Raw genomic sequence first — 23,954 nt, 5'->3', positions numbered from 1 at the left:
TCTTTCTTCCCTGCCCCTCCCTCTTTCTCTCTTCTTTTCTTTTCTTTTTTCTTTTCTCTTTTTTTCTATGGCTATCCAACTGTTCCAGCATCCTTTGCCATAAAAGATTATCCTTTCCCGATTTAATTCATTTGGCACCTTGGCTGAGAATCAATTAATCATTTATGCATGGCTCTATCTGAATTCTTGATTCTATTATATCAAACATAAGTTGTCCAGCTCTGTTCCTCTTTTCTTTTTTAATTAATTAATTAATTTTTAAATTTTATTTTATTTTTGGCTGTGTTGGGTCTTTGTTGCTGCGTGCGGGCTTTCTCTAGTTGCGGCGAGCAGGGGCTACTCTTCGTTGCAGTGCATGGTCTTCTCATTGTGGTGGCTTCTCTTGTTGCGGAGCACGGGCTCTAGAGCGCAGGCTCAGTAGTTGTGGTGCATGGGCTTAGTTGCTTCACGGCATGTGGGATCTTCCTGGACCAGGGCTCGAACCCGTGTCGCCTGCATTGGCAGGTGGATTCTCAACCACTGCACCACCAGGAAAGTCCCGAGATTCTTGCTTTCTTTTTATTTAAAATCTTTTTTTTAATTTTTAAATTTAATTTAATTTTATTTTTATACAGCAGGTTCTTATTAGTTATCTATTTTATACATATTAGTGTATATAAGTCAATCCCAATATCCCAGTTCATCCCACCCCACACGCCCCCCACCCCGCCACTTTACCCCCTTGGTGTCCATACGTTTGTTCTCTACATCTGTGTCTCTATTTCTACCTTGCAAACCGGTTCATCTGTATCACTTTTCTAGGTTCTACATATATGTGTTAATATATGATATTTGTTTTCCTCTTTCTGACTTACTTCACTCTGTATGACAGTCTCTAGGTCCATCCACGTCTCTACAAATGATCCAACTTCGTTCCTTTTTATGGCTGAGTAATATTCCATTGTATATATGTACCACGACTTCTTTATCCATTTGTCTGTCGATGGGCATTTAGGTTGCTTCCATGATCTGACTATTGTGAATAGTGCTGCAATGAACATTGGGGTGCATGTGTCTTTTTGAATTATGGTTTTCTCTGGGTATATGCCCAGTAGTGGGGTTGCTGGGTCATATGGTAATTTTATTTTTAGTTTTTTAAGGAACCTCCATACTGTTCTCCATAGTGTCTGTATCAATTTCCATTCTCACCAACAGTGCAAGAGGGTTCCCTTTTCTCCACACCCTCTCCAGCATGTGTTGTTTGTAGATTTTCTGATGATGCCCATTCTAACTGGTGTGAGGTGATACCTCATTGTAGCTTTGATTCGCATTTCTCTAAAAATTAGTGGTGTTGAGCAGCTTTTCATGTTCTTCCTGGCCATCTGTATGTCTTCTTCGGAGAAATGTCTATTTAGGGCTTCTGCCCATTTTTGGATTGGGTTGTTGGTTTTTTCTAATATTGAGCTGTATAAGCTGTTTATATATTTTGGAAATTAATCCTTTATTGATTGATTCATTTGCAAATATTTTCTCCTATTCTGAGGGTTGTCTTTTCATCTTGTTTGTAGTTTCCTTTGCTTTCAAAAGCTGTTAAGTTTCATTAGGTCCCACTTGTTTATTTTTGTTTTTATTTCCATTACTCTAGGAGGTGGATCAAAGATCTTGCTGTGATTTATGTCAAAGAGTGTTCTTCCTATGTTTTCCTCTAAGAGTTTTATAGTGTCTGGTCTTACATTTAGGTCTCTAATCCATTTTTACTTTATTTTTGTGTATGGTGTTGGGGAGTGTTCTAATTTCATTCTTTTACATGTAGCTGTCCAGCTTTCCCAGCACCACTTATTGAAGAGACTGTCTTTTCTCCGTTGTATATCCTTGCCTCCTTTGTCATAGATTAGTTGACCATATGTGTGTGGGTTTATCTCTGGGCTTTCTTTCCTGTTCCATTGATCTATATTTCTGTTTTTGTGCCAGTACCATATTGTCTTGATTACTGTAGCTTTGAAGTATAGTCTGAAGTCAGGGAGTCTGATTCCTCCAGCTCCGTTTTTTTCCCTCAACACTGCTTTGGCTACTGGGGGTCTTTTGTGTCTCCATACAAATTTTAAGTTTTTTTTGCTCTAGTTCTGTAAAAAATGCCACTGGTAATTTGATAGGGATTGCATTGAATCTGTAGATTGCTTTGGGTAGTATAGTCATTTTCACAATATTGTTTCTTCCAATCCAAGAACATGGTATATCTCTCCATCTGTATCATCATTGATTTCTTTAATCAGTGTCTTATAGTTTTCTGAGTACAGGTCTTTTACCTCCTTAGGTAGGTTTATTCCTAGGTATTTTATTCTTTTTGTTGCAAAGGTGAATGGGATTGTTTCCTTAATTTCTCTTTCTGATCTTTCGTTGTTAGTGTATAGGAATGCAAGAGATTTCTGTGCATTAATTTTATATCCTGCAACTTTACCAAATTCATTGATTAGCTCTAGTAGCTTTCTGGTGGCATCCTTAGGATTCTCTATGTATGTCATGTCATCTACAAACAGTGAGAGTTTTACTTCTTCTTTTCCAATTTGTATTCTGTTTATTTCTTTTTCTTCTCTGATTGCTGTGGCTAGGACTTCCAAAACTATGTTGAATAATAGTGGCGAGAGTGGACATCCTTGTCTTGTTCCTGATCTTAGAGGAAATGCTTTCAGTTTTTCACCATTCAGAATGATGTTTGCTGTGGGTTTGTTGTATAGGGCCTTTATTATGTTGAAGTAGGTTCCCTCTATGGCCACTTTCTGGAGAGTTTTTATCATAAATGGGTGTTGAATTTTGTCAAAAGCTTTTTCTGCATCTATTGAGATGACCATATGGTTTTTATTCTTCAGTTTTTTAATATGGTGTATCACATTGATTGATTTGCATATATTAAAGAATCCTTGCATCCCTGGGATAAATCCCACTTGATCATGGTGTATTATCCTTTTAATGTGTTGTTGGATTCTGTTTGATAGTATTTTTTTGAGGATTTTTGCATCTATATTCTGTAATTTTTGTTTTTTGTAGTATCTTTGTCTGGTTTTGGTATCAGGGTGATGGTGGCCTCATAGAATGAGTTTGGGAGTGTTCCTTCCTCTGCAAATTTTTGGAAGAGTTTGAGAAGGATGTGTGTTAGCTCTTTGCTAAATGTTTGATAGAATTCACCTGTGAAGCCATCTGGTCCTGGACTTTTATTTGTTGGAAGATTTTTAATCACCGTTTCAATTTCATTACTTGTGATTGGTCTGTTCATATTTTCTATTTCTTCCTGGTTCAGTCTTGGAAGGTTATACCTTTCTAAGAATTTGTCCATTTCTTCCAGGTTGTCCATTTTATTGGCATAGAGTTGCTTGTAGAGGTCTCTTATGATACTTTGTATTTCTGTTCTAACTTCTTTTTCATTTCTAATTTTATTGATTTGAGTCCTCTCCCTCTTTTTCTTGATGAGTCTGGATAAAGGTTTATCAATTTTGTTTATCTTCTCAAAGAACCAGCTTTTAGTTTTATTGATCTTTGCTATTGTTTTCTTTGTTTCTATTTCATTTATTTCCGCTCTGATCTTTATGATTTCTTTGCTTCTGCTAACTTTGGGTTTTGTTTGTTCTCCTTTCTGTAGTTCCTTTAGGTGTAAGGTTAGATTGCTTATTTGAGATTTTTTCTTGTTTCTTGAGGTAGGCTTGTATAGCTATAAACTTCCCTCTTAGAACTGTTTTTGCTGCATCCTATAGGTTTTGGATCATCATGTTTTCATTGTCATTTGTCTCTAGGTATTTTTTTATTTCTTCTTTGATTGCTTCAGTGATCTCTTGGTTATTTAGTAATGCATTGTTTAGCCTCCATGTGTTTGTGCTTTTTACGTTTTTTTCCCTGTAATTGATTTCTAATCTCATAGCATTGTGGTCGGAAAAGAGGCTTGATGTGATTTCAGTTTTCTTAAATTTACCAAGACAATGATTTGTGACCCAAGATGTGATTTATCCTGGAGAATGTTCCATGTGCACTTGAGAAGAAAGTGTAATCTGCTGTTTGGGGATGGAATGTCCTATAAATATCAATTAAATCTATCTGGTCTATTGTGTCATTTAAAGCTTGTATTTTCTTATTAATTTTCTGCCTGGATGATCTGTCCACTGGTGTAAGTGAGGTGTTAAAGTCCCCCACTATTGTTGTGTTACTGTCGATTTCCTCTTTTATAGCTGTTAGCAGTTGCCATTTGTATTGAGGTGCTCCTATGTTGGGTGCATATATATTTACAATTGTTATAACTTCTTCTTGGATTGATCCCTTGATCATTATGTAGTGTCCTTCCTTGTCTCTTGTAACATTCTTTATTTTAAAGTCTATTTTATCTGATATGAGTATTGCTACTCCAGCTTTCTTTTGATTTCCGTTTGCATGGAATATCTTTTTCCATCCCCTCACTTTCAGTCTGTATGTGTCCCTAGATCTGAAGTGGGTCTCCTGTAGACAGCATATATATGGGTCTTTTTTTTGTAACCATTCAGCGAGCCTGTGTCTTTTGGTTGGAGCATTTAACCCATTCACGTTTAAGGTAATTATCAATATGTATGTTCCTATTACCATTTTCTTAATTGTTATGGGTTTGTTTTTGTAGGTCCTTTTCTTCTCTTGTGTTTCCCACTTAGAGAAGTTCCTTTAGCATTTGTTGTAGAGCTGGTTTGGTGGTGCTGAATTCTCTTAGCTTTTGCTTGTCTGTAAAGCTTTTGATTTCTCCGTCAAATCTGAATGAGATCCTTACTGGGTAGAGTAATCTTGGTTGTAGCTTCTCCCCTTTCATCACTTAAATTATATCGTACCACTCCTTTCTAGCTTGTAGAGTTTCTGTTGAGAAAACAGCTGTTAACCTTATGGAAGTTCCCTTGTATGTTATTTGTCATTTTCCCCTTGTTGCTTTCAATAATTTTTCTTTGTCTTTAATTTTTGTCAGTTTGAGTACTATGTGTCTCAGCATTTTTCTCCTTGAGTTTATCCTGCCTGGGACTCTCTGCACTTCCTGGATTTGGGAGGCTATTTCCTTTCCCATGTTAGGGAATTTTCAACTATAATCTCTTCAAATGTTTTCTCAGGTCCTTTCTCTCTCTCTTCTCCTTTTTGGACCCCTATAATGTGAATGTTGTTGTGTTTAATGTTTTCCCAGAGGTCTCTTAGGCCATCTTCATTTCTCATCATTCTTTTTCCTTTATTCTTTTCTGTGGCAGTGAATTCCACCATTCTGTCTTCCAGGTCACTTATCCATTCTTCTGCCTCAGTTATTCTACTATTGATTCCTTCTAATGTATTTTTTATTTCAGTTATTGTATTGTTCATCTCTGTTTGTTTGTTCTTTAATTCTTCTAAGTCTTTGTTAAACATGTCTTGCATCTTCTTGATCTTGGCCTCCATTCTTTTTCCGAGGTCCTGGATCATCTTCATTATCATTATTCTGAATTCTTTTTCTGGAAGGTTGCCTATCTCCCCTTCATTTAGTTGTTTTTCTGGGGTTTTAACTTGTTCCTTCATCTGGTACATAGTCCTCTGCCTTTTCATTTTGTCTATCTTTCTGTGAATGTGGTTTTCCTTCCACAGGCTGCAGAATTGTAGTTCTTCTTGCTTCTGCTGTCTGCTCTCTCACTTTCTTCCTTTCTAATGTGAGCCCTGAACTATATAAAATTTCCTCTAATCACTGCTTTATCTTCACACCACAAACTCTGACACATGATTTAAATTTTTTTTCATCCAGCTCAAAATATTTTCTAATTTCCTTTGTGATTTCTTCTTTGACCCATGGTTATTTAGAAGTATGTTTTTCAGTTTGAACAGGTTTTCTAGATATGCCTCTGTTACTGATTTCTAATTTAATTCCATGACCATCCAAGGACATACTTTGTGTGATTTGAATCCTTTTAAATTTATTACATGTGAAGTGAGGCTGGGGACCCACAGGGGCTCGTTGGTGGGGGAGGTATGATCTTTATCGTGAGCCACCAGAGCCACAGGGAATTTGATTTGAATTGGGTTTGATGGGTCTGGTGTGCATCAGGTGTGAAAGAGGGGAAATGGGATGGGGAACTGGGGTTTGAGGTTTCTCTGAGTTGTCCAAGGAGAGTGGGGAGTTGTCTAAAGCATCTGGATCTCCAGGGAAGGGTGTAACTTTGTGACAGTGCTGCAGATATCAGAGCACGGAGGGGTACAGGTGAGGGCGGGGAGGGTGTTCGGGAAGGAGACCTGGACTGGGAATCAGGCAGGGCTAGGCGGTGTGACTCTGAGCATGTCACTTCACCTCTCTGGGCTTTAGTTTCCTTACCTTTAAAATAGGTGATCAGCCTCAATGATCCCCTCGTTTTAACAGCCTGGGCTGCTGCTTGTATAGGGAGGGTCTGCATGAATTAGGAAAAGGTGACCCCTCAAGATAGACACACAGAGGGGTGGCCCTGAAGCATAAGGCCTAAAATTAAGGCCTAATATCCTGTGCTGCCTTGACATCTGGTGAAACCGGGAGCGTCTCTGTGGTTTATCTGCAGGTCCCCTTCCCCACTCTGCTCCTGTGGGTAAGGTCCCCCAGCCAACAACAATTCTCATGGGGGTTGGGGGGGGGCCAGCACAGTTCCTGTCATCCCTGAGAGGTGGGGGTCGGGTCCCTGCCAACCTGTGGAATGATTCAAGCAAGCCAATCACACGGTCCTGTGGAACCAGGGGTCCCCCTGCCACCTTCTTGATACCACGAAGCCCACCTCCCACAGCCTTTGGTGGTTCTCTCTTCTCCTGAGTGCAACCCATGTGAGCCTGCATGGTACACAGTGTCGACCTCCCTTGGCTGTGAGTTTACGTGATTAGTAAACTGCTGTCCGCCTTATCTGTGCAGTGTTAGGTTGGGCCTTCCCTAAAGCCACATAACCACAGGGCAGGAGGCCTCCCTCACCAATGGGGGTAAACAGGAAGTGATTAAAACAGCCCCTTGCTTGGAATGAATCCAGCCTCTGTTAGGGGAAGTGGCTGAGTTGGTGCAGCCTGGGCTGGGTTTCAGCTCCATGTGTCTCGTCTACTGGTGCCCGGGGGCAAGGCACACCTGGTTGCCTGTTCCTGGCAGCTCTGGTAGCAGCTTCTACTTGTTGGAATCTGGTCTGTGCTAAGATCTGCTAACCTTGTCACCCACCCTGGGAGGTAGATTCCATGAGTCCCATTGTACTGATGAAGACTCTGTGAGTGGCAGAGGAAAGACTGGAGCTCAGGTCTGTCTGGACCCTGCCCTACGATCCACTCTGGAAGCTGGAAGGTGAGAAACCTGCAGCACCATGTTCTGAGAAGTGAGAAGAAGTGGGTGGCTGAGTGAAGGTGTGAAGACGAATCCTGGCAGGGAAGGGAGAGAACCACTGTGTTAACCAAGTGGACCTGGGGGCAGCCAGGCTGGGCGTGTCTGTCTGCCGGGGGCGTCCTGCGATGCTGAGGTGGGTGGAGTCTGGAGGGGCAGGGGGAGCAGAAGTGAGTGGTGATGTGGCCTTCAGCCTCAGCACACAGCTGTGCTGCCAGCTCAGACACACCAAACCCTCAAGGCTGCCCAAATTGCTTCCAGCCTCTGATCACAGAAGAGGCAATTCCCACAGAGGGATCTTTGGCCCAAGGGGCTCCCGCAGGCAGAATTTCTAGAACCAGGTGGTTTCTGTAATGACCACCTCTCCTGGCTGCCCCTGACTGCTGCTGTCCTCCTAGAATAATGAAAAGGGAAAGCAGTTGTGTGCCGTGATGGCTACAGCTCTGAGGCTTGGAGGGCAGAAACGGGGGTCAAGTCTTATGGGAATGTAAGCTCTATGAGATGAGGGTTTTATTTATGGCTGTTACCCAAAGCATGGGACAGTATCCCGCTGGTATCCCGCTGCCCTGGCTGCACCTTGTGGGACCAGCATTTTGGCCAGGATGGTGAGGCCAACCACAGCCAGGGAGCCGGGCAGGGTCATGTGGCGGCCAAAGAACCTGAGTTGGAGCATGGTGGTGATCCGGGCCCGGAAGTCCGCGGCTCCAAAGAGGACCTGGAGGAAGAAGACGCTGCTCCCCAGGTTCTGCAGGAGGAGGACTAGCCCATAGTAGGAGAGGGTGAGGGACAAGCTGTGGGGCGAATCAGAAGTCAGGTCCCTGCACCATTATCTACGCCGGGGCTGCACCGGGAGGGCACCACCAGCCCCAAGCCCCGGGCAGCCTGGTGAGGGCAGGATGCACCTCCGCGGGGTCAGGTTGTCCCAGGAAAGGGTGGGGAGGGCGGTGGCCCCATCCATTCCACGTGTGGGCCTTGGGTGTCGGCCATGGTGGGCTGGACGTTGCCTCTTAGGCTCCCTCTCCGCCAACCAGCAGGAAAACATGACCCTCTCTGGGCAGATGGGGCAGTGGGTCACGCTGACCTGCCCCTTCGCCAGGCTCTAGCGCCCTCTGGCTTTGTTTCCTGTTCCCGGTCGTGGCCGGGAACCATGATCTGGATCCCACTCTACTAGCCATGGACCTGGGCAAGTCTCTGCCTGGCCCTCTCTGGACGCGTTTCTTTGTCTTGAAACATGGGATTCATAATAGAATGGGGTCTCAGTGGAGGATGCTGGCCTTCCCCCTTCAGTGCCCTGGGAGTTCTGCCCCCGAGCTGGGGAGAGCATCCCATGGCTGGTCTCCACGGTCCAGAGAGATGACTCAGAAGGGTCACCCCAGCTCCCAGGTCCCCAGGCTGGGGCCTGGCTGTGACGGCATCACCACGACTTCTCCCCTGCCACTGCTGCTTCCTGCCCTCCCTGGCCCCTCTCTGCTTCCATGAGAGGTGATCCCTAGAGCCCCCTCTGTGAACTGCCTGCTCATGGACCTCCATCTCAAAGTTGGCTTCCCAGGGGACCCCCTGACACAGGCTCCTGAGTAGCTGAACTTACAGTAGCTGAATTTCTACACCTTGGAGATTGAATCTGGCTCCACAAGTGGCCATGGTGGGAAATTATCCTCCACCACTTTTCCAGTCTGTCCCCATCCCTGCTTCTCGAAGCCCTCCCCTTCAGCAGCACCGGACTGCCATCCTCAGGAGACATCTGGCGCCACCAGGCCAACAACGGTAGAGAAAAGCTGCGATTCCTGCAGAAACGCAGAGCTTCCTGAAGTTTGTGAAAGTGACTTGACAAGGGCCAGGCTGGAGCTGAAAGCGGCTGACCCGTAGGTATCTAGAGCCTTAGCCGGTAACAACTGGGTTAACAGAAATAAGAAAACCCACGAGGGGGGCCGCTTCACAGCCTGTGATTTGAATAACAAGAGTGCAGAGTGGCCCCTGGGAGAATTGAGGAAGCCTTGATGGTTTTTGAAAAGAATGGCCCTGGACATTCAGTGGCCCTGGGCACTCCTAATTTATCAGGGAAAAAAAAAAAAAAAAAAACTTAAGCAAAAAAATAAAAGAGAGAGAGAGAGAAGCATTCTCTGTCTGAGGTGTAGCACGTATTTGCCGTTATAACCCACATGTGCTTAAATACAGCATAAAATAGATGTTTTCCTAATTTTGAGTTTTATTTCAAGATCAAGGCCCAATCGAACCTGACCCTCACTTTTCCATCCACTCTTCTGGAAGTCACTTAAACTGAATTTGTCTTAAGGAGCCTTTTCCTGGTCCCAGGTACCCCTGGGAGGTGGGGCTTCCTGGGGCGGGACGGGGAGTCCACGCTTAATGTGGGGCTGGAGGGTCAGAGAGCAGGACGAGGAGGTAGCTCAGCCTGGGTTCAAACGCCTGCTCTGTCATCTTGGGCAAGTTTCTTGCCTCTCCCAGCCTCTCTCCCCATCTGTAAAGTGGGGTATAAATGAACTTATCTGCCACCCTCTAGGAGTCCAGCTGTCAGGGTGAGTCCCAGTGATCCTTTCCAGCTATTGCTGGGCCCTTGGCTCTGAGGACCTGGCTCTGCCTCTGCCCTGGGCTTCAGCCTGACCCTGGCACCCTGCCCAGGGCCACAGCCCAGCCCTGCCGTCTAGCTGACTTCCTGCACAAGCTGGCCTCCCGATCACATCTGTACGTACTCTGTCTCCCCCACCTGCTAGGCTGCCTGTTCTGGCCAGAAATGTACCCCATGAGGCCTGCAGGGGCTGTTTCCCCACTGGACACCCCGCCCTCCGTAGCCCCGGGAGGGATGCTCAGGATGGCATACCTCACTACCAACAGTCTGCAGCTTCTCCAGAGGAGCGCGATTAGACGGAACAGGTCCAGCCCTGACCGGCGGGACTTCGCAGAGGCTACGTCCTCCTCCATGCTGGACATCAGTACCTCCAGGGATGACGGGGGCAGTGAACGTTGGGGCCATGGCCCTGCCCCACCACCGTGCCGGAAATGGTGTCCGGATGGGCAGAGTGGTAGGGAGAGCCTGGCCTTGGCCTCTGGAGACTGGAGAGCCCTGGGGGAGCGGATGGCCTGAGGGCAGAAAGGGTTCTCTCTGGCCCCTAGCTGAGCTATCTTCCGCAGACCCCGGTCGCCCTACTCAGAACCAAGGAGCAGGTCTTGTGTCCCAGCTCTAGTCTCTGAGCTGCAGGCTGCAGGAAGGTTTTGACAGTTACCCCGCAAAGCCCTACCATCCCTCTTCACTCCTCTTGGCTGGCATCAGTGCACGCCCCCTCCAGCCATTGGATCCTCCCAAGTACCCATCTGGTCTCTGCCTGCACCCCGGGCCTGGCCTGCCCTGTGCTCCGCTCAGTCCCGGTCAGCTCTAGCTCACCTCTTGGAAGCTTTCCCTGATCCTTCTGCCCCCAGGGAGCTCTGTGTCCTCTAGCCTCTGTCTGCACATCCTCCCACACCTACTTCCTTGAAACAGGTACCTTCAGATAAGCACATCCTGTTTCCCCAAATACGCTGAGAAGCCCCGTGAGGTAAATGAGCAGCACATGTGGATTAAGGTGATGAATAATAGAGATGGAGATGTGGGTGTGTTGTTGTTGATAATGGTTGTATTGTTGTTATTGGTGGTGTTGATGGTGGCTGTGGTGGAGTTGGGGATGGTGGTGATGCGGACGGCAATGATGGTGGTGAAGGTGGTAGTAATGGTGGTGTTGGTGATGCTTTGCAGAGATGTTGATGGTGATGTTAATGATGGTATTGGTAGTGATGGTGATAATAAAGGTGAAGTCAATTGTATGGTATGCTGGTGGAGGTGATGGTGGTGGTGATGGTGGTAATAGTGATGGGGGTCTATGCAGAGTTGTAATGCTGTTGATGATGGTGTTGGTATTAGTGGTATTATTATTATGATTGGTGGTGGTAATGATGGTAGTGGTGTTTGTGTAGAAATGATGACAGTGGTGGTGATTGTGGGTGTAGTGGACGTGGTAATGGTGGTGATAATGGTGATGGTGATGGAGGTGATGATGGTGATGATTATGGTTGTGGTGATAATGGTGGTGATGATGGTGATGATAATGGTGGTGGTGGTGGTGGTGATGGAGATGGTGGTGATGGAGGTGGTGATGGTGGTGGTGATGGTGGTGGTGATGGAGGTGGTGGTGGTGGTGGTGGTGATGGAGGTGGTGATGGTGGTGGTGATGATGGTGGTGATGGAGGTGGTGGTGATGGAGATGGTGGTGATGGAGGTGGTGAAGGTGGTGGTGGTGATGGAGGTGGTGATGGAGGTGGTGATGGAGGTGGTGGTGGTGATGGAGGTGGTGGTGGTGGTGGTGATGGTGGTGGTGATGGAGGTGGTGGTGGTGGTGGTGGTGGTGATGGAGGTGGTGGTGGTGGTGGTGGTGATGGAGGTGAAGGTGGTGGTGGTGATGGAGGTGGTGGTGGTGGTGGTGGTGATGGAGGTGGTGATGGTGGTGGTGATGGTGGTGGTGGTGATGGAGGTGATAATAGTGGTGGTGATGGTAGTGGTGGTGATGGTGGTGATGATGATGGTGGGGTTGATGGTGATGATTATGGTGATGATGGTGATGATTATGGCGATGGTGATGATAGAGATGGCAAAAGCGACGACAGTGACGGTGGCGTCGATGGTGGTGTTTTGATGGTGGTGTTTTGATGGTGTGGGTGTGTTGATGGAGGTGGTGCTGGAGCAGATTGGGGTGATGCTGGTGATAATGATAAGACATTCGTGGATGTCCTTCCCTGGGTCATGTCCCACACTGTATCACAAATAGCATCTCATTTCTACAGTCAGTGTCTTTTTGGCTTCCTTGTGGCCATGTATCTTGGCCCCCTTTTTGAGTTCCTGAAGCGCTCGATCTGTTTTGCCCACCGTAATCAGCCGTCGGGCGGATCCCGGCAGCCACCGGTTAAAGAAGCAGGTGCTTGGCTGGGTCTTTGTTTTCTTCGTGTAGATTGGGCACTGCCCCCAGGTCATGTGGGGAGGGGGTGGTGGGCAGCAGACCTGCCAGCTGCAACAGGAGTGGGGAGAAGGCAGCTGCTTCTCCCTCTGCACCGCTAATGCCAGGCTGGGGCGTCCCTGATGATCTCAGAATAGAGATGAGTCCCAACACCTGGCCGCCCTCTTCACCAGCCCCCACTCCCTGGCACCCCATCTGGCTTCCCTGCTGCCAGGAGCCTGCCCGCCCAAGCCTCACATTCAGCCAGCGCACAGGCTGCCTGGACATGGGGTGATTCTGGGGTCTTTTCTATGGTAGAAAGCTTGTATCATGCTGCATTTTAAAAACACACACATTTAAAACATCCCCAACCAGAATCAAGTGGTTTTATGAAAGTAGTAGGCTTCTTCCCAGCCTCAGGGGCAGATGGGCAGGGAGAAGCATCTCTCCTTTGAAAGGGTCAGGGTTTTCCCAGCCCGCAGGAGCTCAGCCCTGTTTGCAGGGAAGCTAAGAAAAACTTCTGGAGGCAGTTTGACGAGGCGTTTACAAGAGTCAGCCTGCCTGGATTCAAATCTTGCCTCTAGCACGCAGTGACTGCGTGGCCTTGGACAAGTCACTGGCCCTCTCTGGGCCTCAGCCCCTCATCTGGAAGTGGCAGTAATAACATCATCTTGCTCATTAGGAGGAGTGTGGATATACATCTGGTGTTACCAACAGCACCTGGATGCACCCAATCAGTGTGACTAGGGCAGCTTCATCAGTGTAACTACGGGATGGTCTTCCTCCTTTCTTCCTGGTCCTGTTGAAACCATAAACCTCCATGTAGTCGGTGACTTTTGATCTATGATCTCTTTTATTTGCTGATGGGTCCCCAGTGCCTAAAGCCAAGTCTGGCACAGAGCAGGAGTGCAATAAATATCTGAGAATGAATGAATGAGTGCTTAGTCTTCTCTACACCCCACAGCAGACCTGCTCAACTCTGGCCCCCGGGCACAAGAGAACTTATGAGGACAGGAATTTGTGTTTATTTCCCTGTATCTCTTCTTCTAGTCCCCACCCAAGCAGGTATTTCCAGACCTCAGGGATTTTCGCAGCACTGAAAATAATAATGATAATATCTTTCCATATCCAATGCCTGACTTGGAGGTCCACAGGCTGGGCAAGTGATGTGAGGGAGTGAAGCTGGTGGGTGTGGGGGGGCTGGTTGTCAAGGTGAAGGAAGAACGGAGCCCCCAGCCTCAGACCCGGAGGTCAGTGGGCTGGAGGGAACCATGGACCCCTGGCTGAAATGCCCACCCCGGAACTCTGAGCCCCCAGGATGTCTCTCCCCAGTGGGGTCTGCTCACATCATTCTCTTCCATGGTCTCGGAGGTCAGTGGGCTGGAGGGAACCACGGACCCCTGGCTGAAATGCCCACCCCGGGACTCTGAGCCCCCAAGATGTCTCTCCCCAGTGGGGTCTGCTCACATCATTCTCTTCCATGGTCTCGGCACCTTGGGAGTCATGGCCAGCCAGAGTGGTAGGGCCCCTCTCACCCCGGGTCCCCCTCCCGTTCAGTGATGTTCTCCCCAAGGGAAAAGGCCCCAGCTGCACTGACCAGGATATCAGGAAGATGACCAAGAAGGGCACCAACAAGGCCAGCTGGAGGGCTCGCCGGTCCCACAGGGCAAAGGCCAGGCTGCCCATGGCCGTCTGGCCGATGCTGTAGGTGCATCTCAGGATCGTCATGGTGACGGCCCTCGTGCGGGTCGTGGTCCACTCCACCACTGAAAGGCGGTGCAGATGAGCAGGTGAGGGCCACGTGCAGTGGCCTTGAGCCCCCTCCTCCCCTCCCCGACAGGGCTGGGGCAGGAGATCAAGGGATCCACTGAGCGTTGTCGAGGTCAGGATGATGCCAGACAATCCCAAAGTGCTCAAAAATCGTAGACAAGGAGATGGGAGGCAACGATGGGGCTGGTGCTGGCCACGTCACCTGCAGGCAGCGCCAGCTCAGAACAGGCTTCCGCCCAAACTATTTCGGGAGACAAGCACAGTGGGGGCCTGGAGAGGGGCCCTGAGGACTTGGCATAGAGGCAGGGACTTGCCGCCGGAGGGCCGAAGGAGGCTGGGGCACCTGCCGGAGCACCTGCCAGTGCAGGCAGCACCTCCTTCTCGGATCTCCTAGGACCACGTACAGAGTGCATTTGTTATAAAAATGGCAGCCGCCTTGCTCTCTGGGCCACAGTTTCTCCATCTGTAAAATGAAGGGATTCACGAGGACACACTGAACAAGGGAGGAGCCTGGCAGGAGGCTAAGCGCACATGGCCTTGGGTGACCCAGGCAGCTCCCCCATGCCTGTGACCGGAGGGCCCTCAGCCCCAATGAGGTCAGCTTAGCCCGAGCCACTGCCTGCATTTAGCTGAAGTATTTGTCAGTCAGACTGGAGAGATGTGGGCGAACCTCAGCCTTGCCTGTCTGAGCAGCGCCCAGAAGCAGGGACACGCGCCCCAGATCCGGGGTGAGGTCTGGAGGCTGACACCTGGTGCTGACCCCAGGCTCACCAGGTGATCCTCAGACTGATTGCGATTTGGGTCCCGGTGTGGGTGGCCCCTGGGGACGGCTAAGTGGAGGCATGGCGGCCAGTCCTCTGAAAGTGCAAACTGGACCACCTCCTGCCTCGCTGTTCAGGCTCCCCGCTACGCTCGGGATAACATAAGGCCCACAAAGAACGACCACAGTGCTGGCCCGGCCCAAGCTCTGCATGTGATGAACTCAATCATCACAACCCCGTGGGTAGGTGGCAGGGTCCCCACTCACAGGAGGAAGCCTAGAGAAGCAACAAACCTGCCTTCTAAGAAGCTGGGACACATTAGCCCCAGAGCCCGCACTGCCCAGAGTCCGGAACCATTCATGCATTCAGCGTATTATGATTGTGTGCTATGTGCTGGGCACTGAGGATACAGCCCCAAGGCCCCTGCCTCCTTGGAGCTACGTTCTCCTGGGGACACACACAGTAAACGAGCTCACGAAAGCTGGGCACCGGCAGAGAGAGCTGGGAGCTGCGATGGGGTGCGTGGGCAGGACAGTGGGACCTTTGTGCCTGAAGCCGGAAAGGCCTCTGAGGAGTGGCCTGGAGCTGAGGCCTGCGTGCTGGGCACGAAGCAGCCGTGGGCAGAAACCTCTAGGCGAGGCTCGGCCCCCGGCTTCAGTGGGTTCTGTGGGCTGGACGGGAGCAGCGGTGCCCCAGGAGGGGCCGGCGTGGCTCAGGGGGAGAGGCCAAGTGCTGAGCAGGGGTGTTGGGGTGCGTGGGGACTGTCCTTGGTGTGGGAGCCCAGAGGACCTCAGGCTGGGCAGCGACCAGATCCACATATAAGCCTTTGCAAAGTCACTCTGAGCTCTGCAGCAGAACGGAAGGCCCAGTAGAGGCAGGAGACCCCAGAGGAGGCCGTAGCAGGGCCAGAGAGCGCGGTGGCTTGGGCGGGGGACAGGGGGCGTGGGGCGTTGGGCTGGGGCTGTGCCCTGGAGGATGAGTGTGGGCGGTGAGGGAGGGAGCACAGGGCTGGCTCCCCGCGGGGCTGTTTTCCAGGATGGAGTCTGGTGCGGAGGGGGCTGCGCTGGGGGTGGAGAGTCAGCGGCTCAGCATTGACCGCTGTAAGTGTGAGGTGCGTCCAAGTCTGCAGTTGGGTTTACAACTGCAAACCCAGTTTGCAGTTGAGGGGGTGCAACGTGGGCGTTTTCAGCACTGGACAGCGGCGCCCCACGCAGGAGGGGACCGCGGAGGGAGAGCAGGTCCCGGACAGCGTTCTGATGCTCCACCTTAGGAGGGGTGTGCTGGGGGGCAGTGGAGGGGGGATGATGGGGGAGGAGAGGAGTATTTCTATTTCGTTACATTTCATGTACTTGGAGTTAAAAGAAAGAGGGGTCTGTCTATGCCCAGAAGACCATCAGCTCCCTGAGGGCAGGGGCTGTGCAGTGCTTGGCACACAGTAGGTGCTCAATAAAGTTTGGTGCAATAGCTGAAGATGAGAGCCAGTGTTCAGGGCAATTTCTCAGCTCAACCTGGCATTGAGGTTCAGACATTGGGTTCTTGGCTCCCTGGGAACCTGGGACGCAGACCCCAGACCAGGGGAGGCCCTCTCTTAGGAAACGCGAACGCTCACTGGACACTTCTTTACCTCTGTCCCCACAATGCTCACTCTGTTGAAGGAGCTGGGAAGGGGAGAGATACTCACTGGTGGGAGAGGAGGCCCCAGGTGCTCCACCCGCCATGGCCCCCCGCCAGGTAGACGGACCGGCCTAGGGGCTTCAGGCCCTGGTGGTCACACACCAGGTCCCGCTGGAAGAGAAGGGGGGTGCATCAGCCTGGCTCAGGGGGTGTGGAATAGCAGGGCCAGGGTGGCAGAGGAAGGTCCAGGACCCCCAGAGGGGATCCGGCCACCCTGCATGGGTTCCCCAGATTCCTAAGGCCAGGCGACCCAGGTGGAAGGGGGGTGCGGGCAGCGGGGCTCAGCCTCCCACTGGCACCCCACAGCGTGGCGCATGTGACACGGCTCTGGGTCTGATGGCGTGACGGCCCCTCCGAGTGGACAGTGGTGGGTGGCAGTTAAACCACAGGCTCGAATTCTGAGTCAGCTGATGACCGACAGGCTGGTGCCCCTGGGGGCGTTCCTGCACCTGGCAGAGCCCGTCTCCTCCAGAAATGGGGCTGTACGGATGCTTCTCTTACAGGGCATGAAGTTGAGCACTGATGGCTAAGCACGTGTCACCGTGATTTTCCTGCTGCCTGACGTGGACCAGACAGACATCGCCTGAACATTGGCCCCATCACCTCTCCCCCCAAGTCAGCCCTTCCCTTCACCGAGGCCTGGCCGCACCGCCCACGGCTCCCTCTCCATCTCCGCCTCTCTTGCCTTCACCGAGGCCTGGCCGCTCCGCCCACGGTTCCCTCTCCATCTCCGCCTCTCTTCCTTTCACGGAGGCCTGGACGCTCCGCCCACGGCTCCCTCTCCGTCTCCGCCTCTCTTGCCTGAACCGCTGCAGGAGGAGCCCCCACCCCACAGGACATTCTTCACCCTGCAAAGTCACCTCTTGAAAATGCAGATCAGATCACAGCACCTCCTAGTCCCAAAGCCTCCAATGACTTTCCTTTGCACTTAAACAAAATCCAGGCCCCTTCCCCACACGCCCCGGCCATCGCCGGACCCCTCACCCTCTGTGCCAGGTTCTGCTCTTTCAACACCCAGACAAGCTCCTACTTGGACCTCTGTCCCAACTAAGCTTCCTCCCGAACTTCCTGTGACTAATTCCTTCCCTGTCTTTTAAAAAATTATTTATTTATTTATTTATTGGCTGTGTTGGGTCTTCGTTGCTGTGCACGGAACTTCTCTAGTTGCGGCGAGCGGGGGCTACTCTTCATTGCGGTGCGTGGGCTTCGCATTGCGGTGGCTTCTCTTCTTGCAGAGCACGGGCTCTAGGCGCTCGGGCTTCAGTAGTTCTGGTGCATGGGCTCAATAGTTGTGGCTCACAGGCTTACTTGCTCCGAGGCATGTGGGATCTTCCTGGACCAGGGCTGGAACCCGGGTCCCTTGCATTGGCAGGTGGATTCTTAACCCCTGTGCCACTAAGTAAGTCCCTGATTCCTTCTCTTATAATCCAAGTCTCATCTTAAATGTCACCTCTTCGGAGAGCCCTTCCCTGCCTGCCTCTCCCTTCCCTACTAGCAGGAGCTGCTGTCTCCTTTGTGCTCACTTACGACGCAGGGGCCTTGAGACTCAAGGCAGGACAGAAAGTGATGGAGAAGTTCTGGTGCCTGGCTGCCCGGGTTGAACCAGATTCGAGTGTGCTTTAGCTGTGTGTCCTGGGGCAAATCACTTAACCTCTCTGGGCTTCGGTTTTGTCACTTATTAAACGGGGTCAAAAATAAAACCCACCTCAAGAGGTGGTTGTGAAATTGTGATGACAGAGAAAGCATCAGAACGGTGGCTGCCACTTAAAGGGCACGAGGTATGGACTTGTTCTGCTGTTATTACTGGTTTAAATGCTGACTAATTCTGAATTCTCCAGCAGAATGTAAGCTCCTAGAAACCTCCCTGTCCATCCTGCAACCTTAGCCTTAGATCAGAGTCCAGGCCATCCCAAGTGATCAGTACTTACGTGTTGAGGGAGTGGCATATCATTCAACAGCGGTGATGCAGTCTATCTAATCTTCCCAGTCATTGGGAGGCTGGGAAGGAAGGAAGTGGTGGGGTTGGCGGGGCGGGTCGGGGGGAGGCCCTCACCTCGGTCACGATGGTGGAGGTAAACGTGCTGCGGTCGTAGACCCAGCCGTCCACGCGTGGCTCCGTGGCAGCCTCGCTCCAGTTGGTGGCCATGGCGTTGGGGGTCCAGGAGCTGCCACTGTGGTTGGCGGAAGCGCAGACACTGGTGGGGCTCCTGGTTGGGGCTCCGTGGGATGGAGACGGCCAGGAGGGCCTCGGGGTGAGGTTTCCGGGGGCCTCAGAGCCATTGTCCAGCATGTGGGCACAGCAGCAGTGGCCTAGGACAGCAGCTGAAAAGTTCTCCGCAGCTAATTGGATGGGCACCCAGACAGACAGGAGGAAGAAGTGAGGACCTGCAGGGCCTGGAAGAAGCCCGCACCCCCAGCCTGCTCCAGGAGCTCAGTGAACACCATGGACAGAGATGCCGGCACCGAGAGCAGGTCTCCTGGGGGTCAGGGAGCTGGCGAGTAACCAGCCTGCTGCCCAGAACCACTAGCAAGCTCAGGATCTCCAGACCTCCTGCTTCCGCTCACCACTCGGCCCCGTGGGGGTGGGGCAGCTGTCCGGCAGCTAGTCAAGTGTGTCCCGAGATGCCCAATATACTCTGAAGAAACCCCTCCCCGCCCAACTTCTAGGAATGGCCGCTCAGACGCTCCACGGCTCTGGAGAGGAGATAAGACTCACTGGGGCATCTGGGGCACCCTGTTCTCCAACACCAAGAATAAAAGGTCAAGAAGCTTAAAAAAAAAAAAAGACTCTATGTCGTGATGTTACTGAATTACAGCTGTGGAAGAAACATCAACCGGGCCGTGGCCTCGTTGCCACGGTTAAAGTTAAATCCCAGCAAGGAATCCTGGGGGAGAAAGGCAGGCTCAGCTACTCAGAAAGGCCTCAGCAGCTCCCCATGGGCCACCTGATAGCATCCTTCAGTCTGAACTTTCAGAACCCTCTACATGCCCTCCTTCTAATCAGGAAACCGTTGGCCGAACTTTCACCCATCCTGGACCAATCAGTTCATTTTGCTAAAGCACAGAAGCCTCTCGAGCGGGGCTCCGCCACCCTGAGGCTGCAGGGAGGCTGGGGGAGGTGGGCCCTCTCGAGCGGGGCTCCGCCACCCTGAGGGTGCAGGGAGGCCGGGGGAGGTGGGCGTGGGCGCGCGGAGCTGGCAGGAGGGCCCAGGCCTGGGCTCTGTCCCTCCTTACCGTGTGCCTCCTACCAGGCAGCATGGGGAGACCAGCTCACAGACGCACTATTTCAGGAAATTTCCATTTCAAGGTTCCAAGTTGCCTTTATTAGATTGTAAGCTCCCCCAGGTTGGAAACCAAGGCTACAATTTCCTGGCATCCCTTAGAAGGCCCTCGTGGGCCCTGGAGCTGAGCAGACTGGGGAAGTGAGTAAAGCCACACACCCCTGACCCAGTGTCTGATGCCAGTCCAGCTTGGTGTGAGGAGGCAGGGAACCCCTGCCCCCGGGCCCCACCCTGCGCTATGCCTCTTAGTAACAGCTGCTCCTGGCACCAAGGGCTTGCTGTGTGCTCATCTCCATGCTGACCACGCTGCCTGCACTCTCTCATTCCCTCCTCATAGCAGCCCAGGAGAGAAACAGTACTGCTTCCCCTAGACAAGGAAACTGAGGCTCAGAGAGGGCAGGCAGCTTGCCCAAAGTCACACAGCATAATCAGGATTCGAACCAGACACCACAGCCTGTGCTCTCTCCGAGGCCCCTGGCTAGCTGCTGTTTGGTCTCTAGCTTGTCATGTTCTAAATCCCAGCTAAAGGCTGGAATTCAGATTGTAGGTCAGAATTAGGGCCTCCCAGGTGCAAGAAGAATTGGCTGAGTCAGTTCCGGAGAGAAGTCTGAAGAGCGCTGGAAGTGTGGGTGAGGTGTGGGTAGGTGTCTGGACCCTAAACTTCCCAGAAGCTCCCCAGAGCGCTTGGGGAACCCAGCCAAGATGGCGCCCAGCCAGGAAGCCGGGAGTCCGGGTTCTGGGCCTGGATTTCAAAGTCCGGGCCGCTGCCTCTCGGGCAGGCACTCGTTGTGAATTTTAAAATAGCAAATAGAGAGGTGGGGAGAGAACCAGCCCAAACTAAAGCCCAGGAGGCCAGGAGAGAGGGGCCGATTGGGAGCAGCCCCCTCCAAAACTATCCCAGGCCAAATTTCACATGGAAAGAATCGTGCTTCCTGCCTAGGTTCGTGCAAACACCATCACAGGGGAAGGCCTGGACCCGTGGGCCATAACCTTGAGCAGTGACCTCCTCTCTCTGGCCCCTGGTTTCTGACCTGGGAAAGGAAGTGTTGCCATGTTGGTGTTTCAAACCTTAGCCAGGACCAGAAACCATTGGAGTGCTGGTGAAAATGCCGTTCCCCTGTGGGCCCAGGAATTTGCATTTAAAAATAAGCCCTGAGGTGATTCTGCTGCACTAGGACCCAGGCCTCCCTTGGATAGTGGCTGGGCTAGAGGTGGCTACTGAAATCCCAGGGTCTTCGAGAGAATTCTTTTCTCCTCTACCTCCTCCTTCCATATGCTTTAAAAAATGTTCTCTTCTTCCCTGCCATTTGCCTGTCATGGACGCCCCTAAGCTTTGCTTACAGGAGAAGGTCAAACCTCCTGGATATGCCAGAAGGTTCCCGGAATCTCCAACTGACTTTCCGCTTCCAGACCAAGGAATTTTTAATTTGTATTTTCTCTTTTTCTGGGGCTGCGGGGGGCAGGACTGGGTGCAGCTGCTCCGCCACCTGGTGGTCACACCCGGGACTGCAGCATTCCCAGCATCACGCTCATCCTCACCCCTGTGCCCATCCCCCAAGAATACCCAAGCAGAGGTGGGAAGAGCGGGCCTTGGGGTGGGATGCAGGCAGCCTCAGATTGTAACCACAAAGCCCTCCAGACTGTCTTATTAAATTAATTCATGTAAAGTGAACCCCTGGTTCTCGTAGAACCAGAATTGCCCTTGGGGTTGACTTTTCTATCCAAGGGCTCTACCAGTTAAAGCCAAGGCCAAGGGACTTCCCTGGTGGAGCGGTGGTTAAGAATCCACCTGCCAATGCAGGGACACGGGTTCGATCCCTGGTCCAGGAAGATCCCACGTACCGTGGAGCAACTAAGCCCGTGTGCCACAACCAGTGAGCCTGCGCTCTAGAGCCTGCGAGCCACAACTACTGAAGCCCGCGCACCTAGAGCCCGTGCTCCGCGACGAAAGAAGCCCCCGCAACTAGAGAAAGCCCTCACGCAGCAACGAAGACCCAACGCAACCACCACCACCACCACCCCCAGCAAAAAAAACCGCCAAGGCCAAGCTTGGCTGCCAAATGACCTTAGGCAGTTCACTTCCCTTCTCTGAACTCCAGGGTCCCTTCTCTGAATCTCTAAGGTGGAGGCCTTCCGCTTACTTATAGTGAGATTAAATGAGAAAATGAATGGCCTGACAGTGGGTATTAACCACCACCATCATCACCGGCATCGCACTTGACCCCTTATTCTTCCTTTTTTTCTTTTCCAGTTGAAGTCACAGCATTTCAGATCCAGCTGGGCTCACTGGATTTTGGCCCCTCCCTGCACTCCTAGAAGATCCTAGGGTCGGCAAAAGGTGAGGGTCTTTCCTGGGTTCACACAGCAGGGCAGGAGTAGAGACTTGTATAAGTCACAGACTCATGGGGGTAATGGAAGGAAAGCCCCTTCTCTGCTGTCTTAACTCCAACACTTCCCACCCCAGGGGAATCCACTCAAATGCTTTTTTCTATGTATTCAGGAACACATCAACATTAATAATGAGTTGTCTTTAATTGAGAAGTTGTATGTGTACATGGCAAACAACCCAATGGTCCAGAACTTTGTAAAATGACAAATAAAAGTCCTTTTCCCCCATCACCCTCACCTGCCTGGAGGCAGGTGCCACCAACAATGTTTATTCTTCTAGCAAAATCTTAGGGCATCTTCAAATATATGCATCAGGTTTTAAAAGCGTTGAATAGGTAGTCAATTCGCAAGGTTCAGAACAGAAAATGTAAACAAGGTATACAATGAAGCGGTTTCCCACCTGCCCGCTTCCACAGTCCCCACTTGCCACCTCCACCCTCAGGTAACCTTTTTAAATTTCTTGTGCATCCTTTCACCTTTGCTTCCTAAAACATAAGCAAGGGCAAATGTGCATTCTTATTTTGCTCCCTTTTATGCAAAAGGTAACTTTGCACTTCGTGTTTATTTCCCCACAATGGTATACCTTGTGCGTCCAAGAACATCCTGATTCATTTTCACAGTTGCATAGTATTCCATTGTATGGATTAGTATTCCATTGTATGGATTTCCATAATTTACCTAACTGGTTTCCTGTCATTGGATAGTTGGATTGCAACTAATATTTTGATATTACAAAAAATGTTGCAATGAATAACTTTGCACATATACTCTTTTGAATGTGTGCTACTGTATCTGTAGAATAAAATTCCAGAAGTGGGATTATGGAGTTGAGGTGTCAGAGAGCTGGTGGCCTTGAGAGGCAGCCCCAATGGCCTCCCCACGGACACCCTCATGTACACTGTCCCCAGCTTCCTAACACACTGCACTATGTCCACACTTGTGGGGTTTTGCCAATATCATGGGTGACAAGCAGTATTTCAAGGCAGCTTTATTTCATCTTTCTTTTCTTATGAGTGAGGTTGAGCATCTTTTAACATATTTAAGATATATTTGTATTTCTTTTTCCATGAACTGTTTCTTCTTGTTCTTGGTCTATTTTTTGATTACGGTCTGTGGCTTCCTTAGCAATTTCTACAAGCCCCTTTTATGTTGGGGAGGTTGGTTCTTTGCCTGTGATAGAAGTTGAGAATATTTTTAAATTTCTTTGGACTTTGTTACTGTGCTATTGTTACTGATCTTTTTGCATGTAGAATTTTTTTTTTTGTCACCAAATTTTCAATCTTTTTTTTTTTTTTGACTTTGGGATTTTTGTGTCATAATCTGAGAGGTCTCCTCCACACTATGGTGATGAAGGAATTTTTTTCATGGTTTGCCTCTTTTTTTTTTTTTTTTTTTTGCGGTGCGCGGGCCTCTCACTGCTGTGGCCTCTTCCGTTGTGGAGCACAGGCTCCGGACGCACAGGCTCAGCGGCCATGGCTGACGGGCCCAGCCGCTCCGCGGCATGTGAGATCTTCCCGGACCGGGGCATGAACCCGTGTCCCCTGCATTGGCAGGCGGACTCTCAATCACTGCGCCACTAGGGAAGCCCGTGGTTTGCCTCTTTAAATCAAGAAAGATTGTTGGGTTTTGTCACATGTCTTTTCAACACCCATGGGGTTGACAGGATGACTTTTCTTGTTAAATCAATGAATATGATGAATTATGTTAATAAATTTCCTGAATCATATGAATGAGTTTTCCAAAGAATGCTGAACCATCCTTTCATTCCAGCAGTGAACCTACTTAGACAAGGGCTATT

The 23,954-nt window shown here is 50.5% G+C and overlaps 1 protein-coding gene across 1 annotated transcript; it reads right to left on the bottom strand.

The window, feature by feature from the left end:
- Window positions 1-7,829: 7,829 nt before the first annotated feature.
- Window positions 7,830-18,932, bottom strand: SLC22A11 (solute carrier family 22 member 11; the record flags this gene model as incomplete). Its single annotated transcript, XM_082845029.1, is given in 12 exon segments — window positions 7,830-8,097; window positions 10,143-10,258; window positions 12,132-12,354; window positions 13,880-14,048; window positions 14,151-14,202; window positions 14,255-14,293; window positions 16,495-16,496; window positions 16,499-16,598; window positions 18,541-18,642; window positions 18,644-18,738; window positions 18,741-18,863; window positions 18,866-18,932. Coding segments are annotated over 12 exon segments (1,356 nt in total).
- Window positions 18,933-23,954: the final 5,022 nt, after the last annotated feature.

Source organism: Leucopleurus acutus, assembly GCF_964270905.1.
Source record: "Leucopleurus acutus genome assembly, chromosome: 8".
Taxonomy (NCBI): Eukaryota; Metazoa; Chordata; class Mammalia; order Artiodactyla; family Delphinidae; genus Leucopleurus; species Leucopleurus acutus.
Note: the sequence above shows the minus strand (reverse complement) of the source record. Positions and strands in the feature narration are given on the sequence as shown.